The following is a 12,771-nucleotide window of genomic DNA, read 5'->3' on the forward strand; positions in this document are numbered from 1 at the left end:
TTGCAACTGTTATTATATGGCTCATTGGTTCTGTACATAGTGCATACTGGATGGTGGAAGCAGAGAGAATATGAAGGGGCATGAGTAAGACCCTTTAAATGTACTTGTAAAAATGTTCCGGAATCCAGAACATGATTTATGACTCTTCCAAGGAGCCATGAACTGTCTGCGGGATACTCCGTTGGCGGGATCCTCCACTTTGCCAACAGCGCACCCAAGCCCGCTAGTTTCCTGACAGCGTGGGAAGGCCACAATGGGAAACCTGGCTGGATCCTGCTGCGAGCGGGGACATGTCACGCCAGACTGACAAGATGGAAATCCTGCCCCATGTATCTTGTAGAAGTTGACCAGAGTCCACAAATATTGCAAGGAGTATAGGTGCCTACCTCCACAATGGAACTAGCCAGGTTGGAAGTGAAGGGATCTGGCTGCACCCTCATCCCATCCTGGCAAAAATGACTAGAAACAGGATTTGTGGCAAGAATCCACAGTCATTGTGATTTACCCCATTCAGTATTTTCACTTGCATAACGCAGAAAAGGATCATTCCCTCTTAATTCCTTTATCTCAAAGGCAGAGGCCATCCATTCCTTTGCTGCTGATGATTCACTGTCTTCCATTTTCCCACTAAGCCAAAACTACCTCAAGGCCTTTATTTTAAAACCCACGACACTCTGTCTCTCTCGTGTTTCTTCACATCTCCCCCCCCACTGCCCCCCCCCCCCCCACCCCACCCTGCACACCTTTGTGAATTGTAACCTTTAGATAGTGTGTCCTCTGTTTCCAAACCAGGTGAGGAGAGAAGTGTGCATAAGTTTCAGGTGCAAAATAAAAATATAGAATATGACATCCTAAAATAGCATGCTGAATGGAAAATTCCAGAATATGAAAAAAGCACATTATAGGCAGAGAGCACACTATTCTGCCTTTAATGGAGATGAGTTGGGCCATGGGAGTGGGGGCGGGGTGGGTGGGTTACGATCAATAGGTGAGTACGAGCTGCAGTTTAGAATTTAGTTGTTGGCTTTGAATTCTGAATTCCTGGAGAGTTCACTGACTGTTTTCGGCAATGTGAATATGTCAGCTTTTGAAGTTAGTCCTGCACATCATAAGTTTCCAACAGGTTTCTTAGTCTCACGCGGAGCACTTCAACAAAATCCTTTAACAAACTCTCAAAGATCTGACAGTTGGAAGGAATCAGCAGGTGGCGTTCGTCACGCTGCACTTGAGTATTAATGTATTTCATAATTTAAAAAAACAAACCCTGGAACTGAACCTTCCTTCCAGCAATCTCTCTTCGAAGCTGAAACCAATTCGTGAAATTTAAAACGGAAGTGAGTAAATTAATTGCAGACTGTTTTAGTTGACAACTGACAAATTTAGCCTGCCGGTCACATGTATTCAGCTCCATTTCAATCTTAGCACTCCGAGTGCCAGTTCTGACCAATCAGACTCTGATCAGTCCCCAAGTCTGGAGATGGAGGTGATGATGGGGCCAAAATTAACAGCAAGTCTGGTCCATGGGATGGAGGATGATGACAACCCGTTCTGCGATGAGCTCTGGTGCTCCTAATTGTTCGGCAATGTCTGACCCCTGCCCAAAGTAGCACTTTCTACCGCCCACCTGAGTGATCACTGCAAATGAGCTGGCCATTAAATCATACGGTCCCATCAATTCCCTGGGTGGCGGTGATAGGGACGGTCATGGGGTGGGAGTGTGAGGGGGGGTGGGGGGGGGGTAGGAATACGGGAGCCCAGGACACCCACAACGTTTGCCAATTCCCCCCCCCCCCCCCCGCCCCGGCACTCCATCCCTGGCCATTCCTCCCCTCACACCCATTCAGCAGGTTGTAACAGTGTGAACAGGCTTTTAATGTGCACAAATATTTACAAATACGTGCCCTGTCTCCCATCACTAAACTGTGCTCTGCAACCGTGCCAACTTAACTGTTGTCTAACTTTCTGGCCCTACGGAACCTAACGTTACGTCTGGGTGGATCCCCAGATTGTACATCAGGAGTGGAGGCAGCTTGCTGTGAAGCCTGCCCTGCAACCTGGGTCCCCATTGGCGGCGGACTCCTGGGACGGCCCGGCCTGGTTGGACCCAGCTGCTGCCCAGGTGTCCTGGTCGGCGTGGTGCCGCCCTGCTCTGCCCGCTCCCCACTAGATGCACCAGGGACAGGAGGGCGGTGTCCGAGGTGCTGCTGTGTTTGAGCACATCCCCTGCAGAAGTGACTGGCATGGGCCCCATCACCTCCTCCTCCCTCGGGGTGACTAATGGCCCCAGGGCTACTCCATGGGACTCGGATGCGAGCAGAGCCAATCCCTGAGGCTCCCCCGCCACCTGGTGTTGCCAGTCCTGGAGACCCATTCTGGTCTTGACTGGGGTCTGCATGCTGGTGGCCATGGAGCACAGAGAGTGGACCATTGCCATCTGGGACTGTACCACATCGCCGATTAACTGGGCAACCTCCCTCTGGGTCTACGTCAGATCAGCCAGTGACTGCGCCATCTCCCTCTGGGACTGGGCCACCTCCCTCTGTGTCTTCGACTCCGGGAGCACGGGTAGCTTTGTCCACCCAGACATGGTAAGACGCTGTTCCCTCCTGGTCCTCCCCGTCTCACAAGCCCACAACTTTTCCCCTGATGGCAGAGGCCCGCCTGGCCTTCAACCCTATCAGAACCGACATTGCCAAGGCCACGATGCACGCTGTGGATGAATCCATCCTGTTCCAAGTGAAGAGTGATGCGTCAGACTTTGCTCTGGCAGCCACTCTTAACCAGGCAGGGAGGCCTGTCGCCGTTTTTTCCCATACCCTCCATGCCTCCGAAATTCGACACTCCTCTGTTGAAAAGGAGGCGCAAACCATTGTGGAAGCTGTGCAGCACTGGAGGCGTTACCTGGTCGGCAGGAGATTCACTCTCCTCACAGAACAACAGTCAGTTGCCTTCATGTTCAACAACATGCAGCGGGGCAAAATCAAGAACGACAAGATTTTGCGGTGGAGGATCAAGAACGACAAGATTTTGCGGTGGAGGATCGAGCTCTCCACCTATAACTACGACATCTTGTATCGTCCTGGAAAGCTCAATGAGCCCCCAGATGCCCTGTCCCGTGGCACCTGACAACGCGCAGGCTGACCGGTTACAGGCGATCCACAACGACCTCTGTAACCCGGGGGTCACCCGGCTTCTCCACTTTGTCAAGGCGCGCAACCTTCACTACTCTACAGAGGAGGTCAAGGCCATGACCACGGACTGCCAAGTCTGTTCGAAGTGCAATCCGCACTTCTATCGGCTAGATAAGGCCCACCTGGTGAAGGCCTCCTGCCCTTTTGAACGCCTCAGTATGGATTTCAAAGGGCCACTCCCCTCCACTGATCGTAACGTGTACTTTGTCAACGTTGTTGATGAGTACTCACGTTTTCCTTTCGCCATCCCATGCCCTGGCATGACCTCTGCCACAGCCAGCGCCTACACTGCGACGTTCACAGCGGGCAATACACCCTCCTGCGAGACTGAACCTGTGAGTCCACTTCATCCCTGCCGGACTTTTTTTTAACAGGGGGTGAATGTGGTGAGCCATGTATGGCTGTTGTATATATTATTGTATTTACTCACTGTTACTGTTGTTGTTGTTGGCTCCGCCCCTCTGAGAAGGTATATAACCCATCGATCCAGGACAGCCTCTCAGTGCGGGAGGAGCTACTGGTGGGCACATTCTAGCTGATTAAAACCACAGTTCTTGTTGCCTAACATTTCGACTGGATTGATTGGTATCAAGTAACATGATCATTTACTGGAAGCCAGGTACTCACCATAAGTTTTCTACCATGGGAATCATAGTTCCAAAAGGCACCATTACCCCAAGGTAAAATGTAGGGTTTTTCTCCCTGAATAGCACATGGGCCATCACAGACTCCCACACTCCACAAATGTGACACCCCACCACCATCTCCCTTCTCCAAACCCCACAGCCCCACATTTACAGTTGGCGGCCTCAATCCCTCACCAACTCAATGGTACTGAGGCCAATTACTCCAATCCATGGTAACCTCTTTCTAATGACTCTAGGCAATCACCAGGAGTTAATATCAAAGCCCAATGAGTGATTAACATTTGGAATGGACGCCTGAACAGAGCAGTGGAGCGGAGTATCCTGCAATCATTTCACAAACGATTAGGAACTGCAAGGAGGCACGGTCTCTCTGGAAAAGTGAACATATGTTTAAATGTACTTTGAAGCTTTATGAAAGCCAAAACAACATATGTGGTCATGTGCAGCCACTTAGCTTTAAGTGCCTGCATCCCTTTCAGCTCGTAGAGTCACAGAGTCATACAGCACAGAAAAGGCCATTCGTCCCATTGACTCTGCACCGGTCAGATACAATCACCTAACTATTCTAATCCCATTCCCAGCACTTGGCCCATAGCCATATATGTCTTGGCCAAACTTTTCCACAGACCCACTTTTGCATATTGCAGGGGCGACATGGTGGCACAGTGGTAAGCACTGCTGCCTCACAGCACGAGGGACCCGGGTTCAATTCCAACCTTGGGTGACTGTCTGTGTGGACTTTGCTCATTCTTCCAGTGGCTACGTGGGTATCCTCCGGCTGCTCTGATTTCCTCCCACAGTCCAATGATGTGAAGTTAGGTGGATTGGCCACGCTAAATTACCTCTTGGTGTCCAAAGGGTAGGTGGGGTTATGGGGTTACAGAGATAGGGTAGGGGAGTGGGCCTAGGTAGGGCGCTCTTTCGGTGCGTCGATGTAGACTCGATGGGCCAAATGGCCTCCTTCTGCATTGTAGAGATTTCATGATCCTTTGATATATCACTGCACAAGACCAGAGCTGCGTCAAACCTCTGAATTATTATTCAAATGAGCTGGTCCACAGAATTTCAGGCTTACAACATTCCTTTGGTTAGGTCTGTGCAGTCAAGGGAAGGAAATATATACCACGCCTGTGGAGAAAAATCAGCCCTATTGTATTTCTGTCCAGGTGTCCACAGCGGTAACTATCACACACAGCCAAAATCAGCGCAAAACGGTCATCTCACCCACCTGGTTTGAGTTTGTTAAACGATTTTCTCTGCGCCAGCTCAAAATAATTGATAATGTTGAATGTGTACAATCTTGCTGAGCTCAGTGGGGCTTCTTTTGTTCGACACGGGGCATGTAAATCTCCATTAACACATTAGCAGAAATGACCCTTTAATATCTGAGCAAAACTGGTGAAGGATAAATTTCCAGTGGAGCATTTAAATTCCAACTTTTCACCCAGTCCCTAATTAAAAGTATTAGTCACGCACCCGTACATTATTATTAAAGTGGAAGCATTGCTGATCGACCAGATCTAATTCCACTTGACAAATGAGACAGTGGAATATTATGCAGCTCACTCATAACATAAGACGTCGTAGGTCTAAACCTTACAGGGAGATTATTCATCCTTTAGCACCAAGCCCTCATTAAGTAGGCTCCTTTCAATACATTTTAAAGGGGATAATAGCTGAGCCTCATTAAGAATGATCATGAGCAATGATCTTTGTAACCCTATATTGCATTAACGCCTACAGACACTCCAGCAGTTCTTCAAAGAGTAGACGTTATTAATGTGAAAAAATATATTGAGTATAATGTCTTTAATTTTGATAATCTAGGCTGACCTCCATCAAGCAGCTTGCCCGGTTGAAGAAGCCAAAAATCGGGACACTTCCCTGGACAACGGCGTCAAAGGTAAGCCGCGGAAAAGGAGATGAGTGAGGAAAAACGAATGTGGCAGTCAATTGTCAGAGGAGTGGATCAGTGGAGCCCCTCTAGCTCATCCTTCTTTTCTATTACCACCATGGTCTCATAGCTCTTCCCTCCCCACACCCTCAACTACCTAACCGGGAAACCTCCTCCAACCTTACAACCCTCTTGAAACTCCAGCTCAACACATCCAATTTTGGCCTCCTGCACATCCCTGATTTTCATTGTTTCGCCATTGGTAGGCATGCCTTCCCCCGCCTGGGTGCGAAGAAATTTCCTTCCTAACTGGCTCTGCCTCCCTCTTTCTTTAAGAGGCTCCTTAAAAAGCATCGCTTTGTCAAGCTTTTTCATCTGCCCTAATTTCTCCCTGTATGGCTCAGTGACAAACGTTTGTCTGATTACTCTCCTGCTAGGTGCCTTGGGTGGTTTTATGATTTTAAAGGCACTGGGCTCTGTAATGATATGGATATTCTAAGGAGAGTAAAGGTTAACAAGATGATGTTCATGTATATCAACACTAGATGGCATAATTGAGTAGTCTTATGAAAGGCTGCATCTCTAAGCATTCCGGGAGAAGCTGTGGGAGAAGCGATTGGAGGAGTTGATGAAGAAGGATAGTGTGAGGTTGAGTTAGAGTGTAGGTTGTATTAGTGAGAGATGATTAATTACTGTAACATAGATTCAATACTATTATTTTGTTAGCTGTTACTCAGCAGAGTGTGCAAAGCATTTCAAGTAGTGTAAAATAAACTAACTTTGGTTTAAACATATAACTCTATGTTCTTTGTAAACACTGCAACTTTGGCTATCTTGGAGAACAATACAAGGAATATAACATAATACCAGTAGTGGAAATTCCTAACATGGTACCAGGAAATTACTGAAGTAATTTAGCTAAAAATTAGATAGAATCTAAGAAGAAAGAAAGCCAGCATGTGCTCAGACTTTGATGGCAAGACTGCTTCTAGGCCTGCTACATCAATGCACACAGCCACGTCCAGACCTCATGGAGAAACTGCAGACTCTGAAACACTTCTGGACTTCTAGTAAAATTGCTGTAAATTGGAAAATACTTAAACAGCAATTTCAACTATACTTCTCTGCCTCAGATTTAGATAATGCTAGTGATAACAGAAAACCCGCGTTATTTTTAACAATGGCTGGGCCACAGACTATTGAACTATATAATTCTTTCGAATTCTCCACAAAGATGATAAAAATAAATTTGATATAATTATTGAAAAATTTGATCTTCATTGCAAAGCTCAGATTAATTAAACGTATGAATGACTTGTCTTTTAAACGAGAGTTCAGAAAGATGAATTCTAGTGTTCACTTCTTGTCGCCACACTACAAGAAGGATGTGGAGGCTTTAGAGAGGGTGCAGAAGAGATTTACCAGGATGTTGCCTGGTATGGAGGGCATTAGCTATGAGGAGCGGTTGAATAAACTCGGTTTGTTCTCACTGGAATGACGGAGGTTGCGGGGCGACCTGATAGAGGTCTACAAAATTATGAGGGGCATAGACAGAGTGGATAGTCAGCGGCTTTTCCCCAGGGTAGAGGGGTCAATTACTAGGGGGAATAGGTTTAAGGTGCGAGGGGCAAGGTTTAGAGGAGATGTTCGAGGCAAGTTTTTTACACAGAGGGTAGTGGGTGCCTGGAACTCGTTGCCGGAGGAGGTGGTGGAAGCAGGGACGATAGTGACATTTAAGGGGCATCTTGACAAATACATGGGATGGGAATAGAGGGTTATGGACCCAGGAAGTGTAGAAGATTTTAGTTTAGTCGGGCAGCATGGTTGGCACGGGCTTGGAGAGCCAAAGGGCCTGTCACTGTGCTGTACATTTCTTTGTTCTTTGTTGTAATCCGTAGATTGCTTCATTACTGATTGAAGATTAAAATCACAAACCTTTCTCAATTTATTAACTTTGTCAGACTCAATGATCAGGGATCAAATCGTTTATGGCATCAAAGATGAGAAACTCAGAGAATGTTTATTAAGGCACAAAGAATTAAAATTGGAAGATGCAATTGAAATGTGTAGAGTAAATGAAATATCCAAAAGTCAGCATTCAGAAATACTGATTAAGGAAAAGAGCGCGAAAACGCACCTCAGGGCCAACTGTGTTGGATCTATGACACAGTTGACAAAAATGAGCATTTTGGATGGCAACTGTATTGCGCATGCACATAGTCGATCTGCACATGCGCACTTCAACAAACTACGCGATTTGGAAGATGACCCTTCTGCGCATGCGCGCAACCAATTTGCGCATGACAAAAGCAGCATCATGATGTGTGGACGTTGAGGACAAGCCCATCCACATAAAAAATGCCCAGCACATGGAAATATTTGCTCCAAATGTGGCAAACTGAATCACTATGCTGTTCAATGCAGAACTGCATTAATAGGGACACATTTGAAAACTTCAAATTTAATGAATAAACATATGAATGTTCAGAATGTTAATACAAATGCAGACACCTCCAAATTGGATAACCCTAATGTTAATATAGATGCTTATTGTCTTGAAGATTCTTTCTTTGTGGGAATTGTAGAGAGGTTCCAGACAACTGTAAAGAACACTTCCTATCCACAGATACTGCATCCCATACAATCAATTGACATGGAATCTGAATGGAATACTCCATTACAAGTCAATGGTTCAAAGATTGTGTTCAAACTTGACACTGGAGCATCTGCAAATTTAATAAACACTCATGATTTATCAAAACTTTGTTATAAGAACATAAGAACTAGGAGCATGAGTAGGCCATCTGGCCCCTCGAGCCTGCTCCGCCATTCAATGAGATCATGGCTGATCTTTTGTGGACTCAGCTCCACTTTCCGGCCCAAACACCATAACCCTTAATCCCTTTATTCTTCAAAAAACTATCTATCTTTACCTTAAAAACATGTAATGAAGGAGCCTCAACTGCTTCACTGGGCAAGGAATTCCATAGATTCACAACCCTTTGGGTGAAGAAGTTCCTCCTAAACTCAGTCCTAAATCTACTTCCCCTTATTTTGAGGCTATGTCCCCTAGTTCTGCTTTCACCCGCCAGTGGAAACAACCTACCCGCATCTATCCTATCTATTCCCTTCATAATTTTAAAAGTTTCTATAAGATCCCCCCTCATCCTTCTAAATTCCGATGAGTACAGTCCCAGTCTACTCAACCTCTCCTCATATTCCAACCCCTTCAGCTCTGGGATTAACCTAGTGAATCTCCTCTGCACACCCTCCAGTGCCAGTGCATAGTCCTAAGATTCAGAAAACTGACTGGCGGTTAGGTGACTACAATGGTAACACTACTTCTTTAGGGTCATACTATCGCTGTATGGGAGAAGAACAGAATTTGGACACTAAAAGATTTGTTTCATGCGGGCCGATTTTCAGGATTGAAGGAGCTGAGAGCGAAGTATGGGCTGGAGCAGGGGGAAATATTTAGATACATGCAAGTTCGAGACTTTGCCAGAAAGGAGATACAGAGCTTCCCAGTAGAGCCGGCTTCCATATTGCTGAAGGAGGTGCTGACAACAGGGGGACTGGAGAAGGGGGTAGTATCGGCAGTTTACGGGGTTATTTTGGAAGAGGAGAAGGCCCCCCAGGAAAGGATCAAGGCAAAGTGAGAGGAAGAGTTGGGAGAGGATATGGAGGAGGGGTTCTGGTGTGAGGTGCTCCATCTTTTGTGCGAAGTTAAGCGTGAGCAACTGAAGGTGGTATATAGAGTGCACCTTACAAGGGCAAGGAGGTGCCGGCTTTTTGAGGGGGTAGAAGATGTGTGTGAATGTTGCCGAGGCTGGGATTTACTGTGTTACCTGTAGTACAGTGGCAGTGCTATAATACGCATAGTGTGTTACCAGTGGTGTTTACCACATTCACCCCCTGTTTAAAAAAAAGTCCAGCGGGGGTGAAAAACAATGTTACAGATTGAGTCTGTCGGGGGCCTTTACCCTCCGCCGCGATCGCCTCAGTCCTGGTGGTGGTGGGGGCGCCGATGTGGTCACCTGCGACTCCGGGAGTGTGTTGTCCTCTCCTTCGTCACGCAGTAATGGATCCGGTGAGGGGTCTGATGCTGCTGGGGTAGGGGCTGCGGTAAGGTTCGCTGGTGGGAAGGTGGGCAGTGCAGGGGTGAGGGAGGCAACCGGAGGGGGAGGTGACAGTACCCGCTCCGGGGTGGTGACGGCTGTGGGTGGGGACCCAGCGGGTGCCAGGTCCCGGAGGGAGACTGTGTCCTGTCGCTTGTCATGGTGTGCCACATAGGCGTACTGTGGGTTTGCATGGAGGAGGAGGACTTTCTTGACCAGGGGATCCGATTTATGACTCCTCACATGCATCCGTAGGAGGTCGGGCCCAGAAACTGTCAGCCAGGTTGGGAGCGAGACCCTGGAGGTGGACTTCCTAGGGAAGGCAAACGCACATTCGTAAGGGGTCTCATTAGCAGCAGTGCACAGGAGCAACCGGATAGAGTGGAGCGCATCGGGGAGGACCTCCTGCCAGCGGGAGACCGGGAGATTCCTAGACAGAAGGGCCAGCAGGACGGCCTTCCAGACCGTCGTCACCTGTCCATTTCCTCGGGGTTGTAGTTGGTTGTCCTGCTCGAGGCAATGCCCTTGCTGAGCAGGAACTGACGCAGCACATCACTCATGAAGGAGGATCCCCGATTGCTATGGATGTAGGTGGGGAAACCGGACAATGTGAAGATGCTGTGCAGGGCCTTGATGACCGTGTCAGAAGTCATGTCGGGCATGGGATGGCGAATGGGAAACAGGAGTACTCATCAATGACATTGAGGAGGTACACGCTGTGATCGGTGGAGGGGAGGGGCCCTTTGAAGTCCATGCTGAGGCTCTCAAAGTGGCAGGAGGCCTTCACCAGGTGCACTCTATCTGGCCGGTAGAAGTGCAGCTTGCACTACGCACAGACTGGGCAGTCCCTGGTCACGGTGCTGACCTCCTCGATGGAGTAGGGCAGGTTGCAGGCCTTGACAAAATGGAAGAACTGGGTGAGCCCCGGGTGGCAATGGTCATGGTGGAGGGCCCGGACCCCATTCTCTTTCCAGCTGCAGGAGGCTCGACATCTTGTGCAATAAATTGATTTACCATCAACAACCACGAGACGAAAATGGTGAAACTATTGAGGCTTTATTGCACAAGATGTTGAGCCTCCTGCAGCTGGAACCAGAATGGAAGCAGCGCAGGAGAGCATCCACCTTTATACATCGCCTGCTGGGAGGAGCCAGCAGGCTGGGATTTACCGTGTTATCTGTTGTACAGTGGCAGAACCGTAATACATGTAGTGTTTTTATTGCACAAGCTTTTTAGAGATCAACGTCTTAATCAAGCCTGATCACCTGGAGCTGAACCCTCACGCAGCCGATGCCACGGCCACCTTCGAGCACTGGCTAGCCTGCTTTGAAGGATACCTTGGAGCATCCACAGAAGCCCTCTCAGACCCGCAGAAGCTCCAGATCCTCTACTTACGGGTTGGCCCATACGTTTTCCCCCTCATTTGGGACGTGCCCACCTACACGGAAGCGATGGCGCTACTAAAAGGACAGTACATCAAGACTGTAAATCAGGTGTTCGCCAGGCACCTCCTGGCCACGAGACGGCAACTCCCGGGAGAGTCTCAGGACGATTTCTTCCATGCTCTGCAGATACTGGGTAGGAACTGTAATTGCCAGGCAGTGTCAGCAGTACAGCACACAGAACTGCTAATCAGAGACGCCTATGTTACAAGCATTAAGTCTAATTAGGTTCGCCAGCGGTTATTGGAAGGGGGTACGCTCGACATTACAGAGACTGTGCAGCTTGCTAACTCCCTAGAAGTGGCCTCCCGCAATCTAGACCTCCGACCGCGCGGCACCCTCATGGGGGCATCGTGGGCCCCACCATCTGCCAACTCAAGTACACGGCAAGCCTGCACCGCGTGGCAGCCAGCCAACTCCGGACGGCCCAAATGTTACTTTTGTGGCCAGAGCAAACATCCCAGGCAGCGCTGCCCGGCCCAGAGCGCAACCTACAATGGGTGTGGAAAGAAGGGCCACTTCGTCTCCGTTTGCCAGGCCCCATCAGTCGCAGCCGTTTCCAGGCCCAACATCGCTGCACCTCCCACGTGCGATCCAGGGGCGCTGCCATCTTCTCCGCCACCCACCACGTGCAGCCCGATGGCGCCGCTATCTTGGATGTCATCCGCCATGTGCGCCCCGTGGGCACCGCCATCTTCGGCGCCATCTTGGACTGCGCCTCAGGACCCATGCTCACCCGACCGTTCGCGGCCCGCCGATACCTCCGCCACCACTGATCAGCCCAGGACCTCCCAACATCTCCCGCAGCTCGCCTTCATCACCCTTGATCAGTCTCGGCCCCGCAACCTCGCGACCGCAAACTCAATGGGCACGAGACGACCTGCCTCTTTGACTCCGGGAGCATAGAAAGTTTCATCCACCCTGCTACAGTAAGGCACTGCTCCCTCCCGGTTCTCCCCGTATACCAGAAAATCTCCCTGGCCTCTGGATCCCATTCCGTACAAATTCGGGGGTACTGCGTCGCGGCCCTCTCCGTACAGGGCGTAGAGTTCAGCAACTTCAGACTCTACGTCCTCCCCCATCTCTGCGCTGCCCTGTTACTAAGTCTTGATTTTCAGTGTCACCTCCAAAGCCTTACTCTAAAATTCGGCGGACCCCTGCCACCCCCTCATCGTTTGTGGCCTTAAGGTTGAGCCGCCTTCACTGTTTGCAAACCTCAACCCAGACTGTAAGCCCGTTGCCACAAGGAGCAGACGGTACAGTGCCCAGGACAGGACTTTCATCAGGTGGGAAGTCCAACGGCTTCTGCGGAAGGGGGTCATTGAGGCCAGTAACAGCCCCTGGAGAGCTCAAGTGGTGGTAGTTAAGATTGGGGAGAAACACAGGGTGGTCACCGACTACAGTCAGACCATCAATCGGTGCACGCAGCTCGAGGCATACCCTCTCCCTCGCATATCTGACATGGTCAATCAGATTGCG

The 12,771-nt window shown here is 49.2% G+C and overlaps 1 protein-coding gene across 1 annotated transcript in view; it reads left to right on the forward strand.

Annotated features, from left to right (window-relative positions):
- Nucleotides 1-12,771, forward strand: part of LOC119953971 — a 198,717-nt gene that overhangs the window by 77,788 nt on the left and 108,158 nt on the right. The window contains exon 3 of the mRNA XM_038779139.1: nucleotides 5,666-5,741. Coding sequence (XP_038635067.1) covers nucleotides 5,666-5,741 — 76 coding nt within the window. The remainder of the gene's footprint in view (nucleotides 1-5,665; nucleotides 5,742-12,771) is intronic.

The sequence above is a fragment of the Scyliorhinus canicula genome, chromosome 1 (genome assembly GCF_902713615.1).
Source record: "Scyliorhinus canicula chromosome 1, sScyCan1.1, whole genome shotgun sequence".
NCBI lineage: Eukaryota > Metazoa > Chordata > Chondrichthyes > Carcharhiniformes > Scyliorhinidae > Scyliorhinus > Scyliorhinus canicula.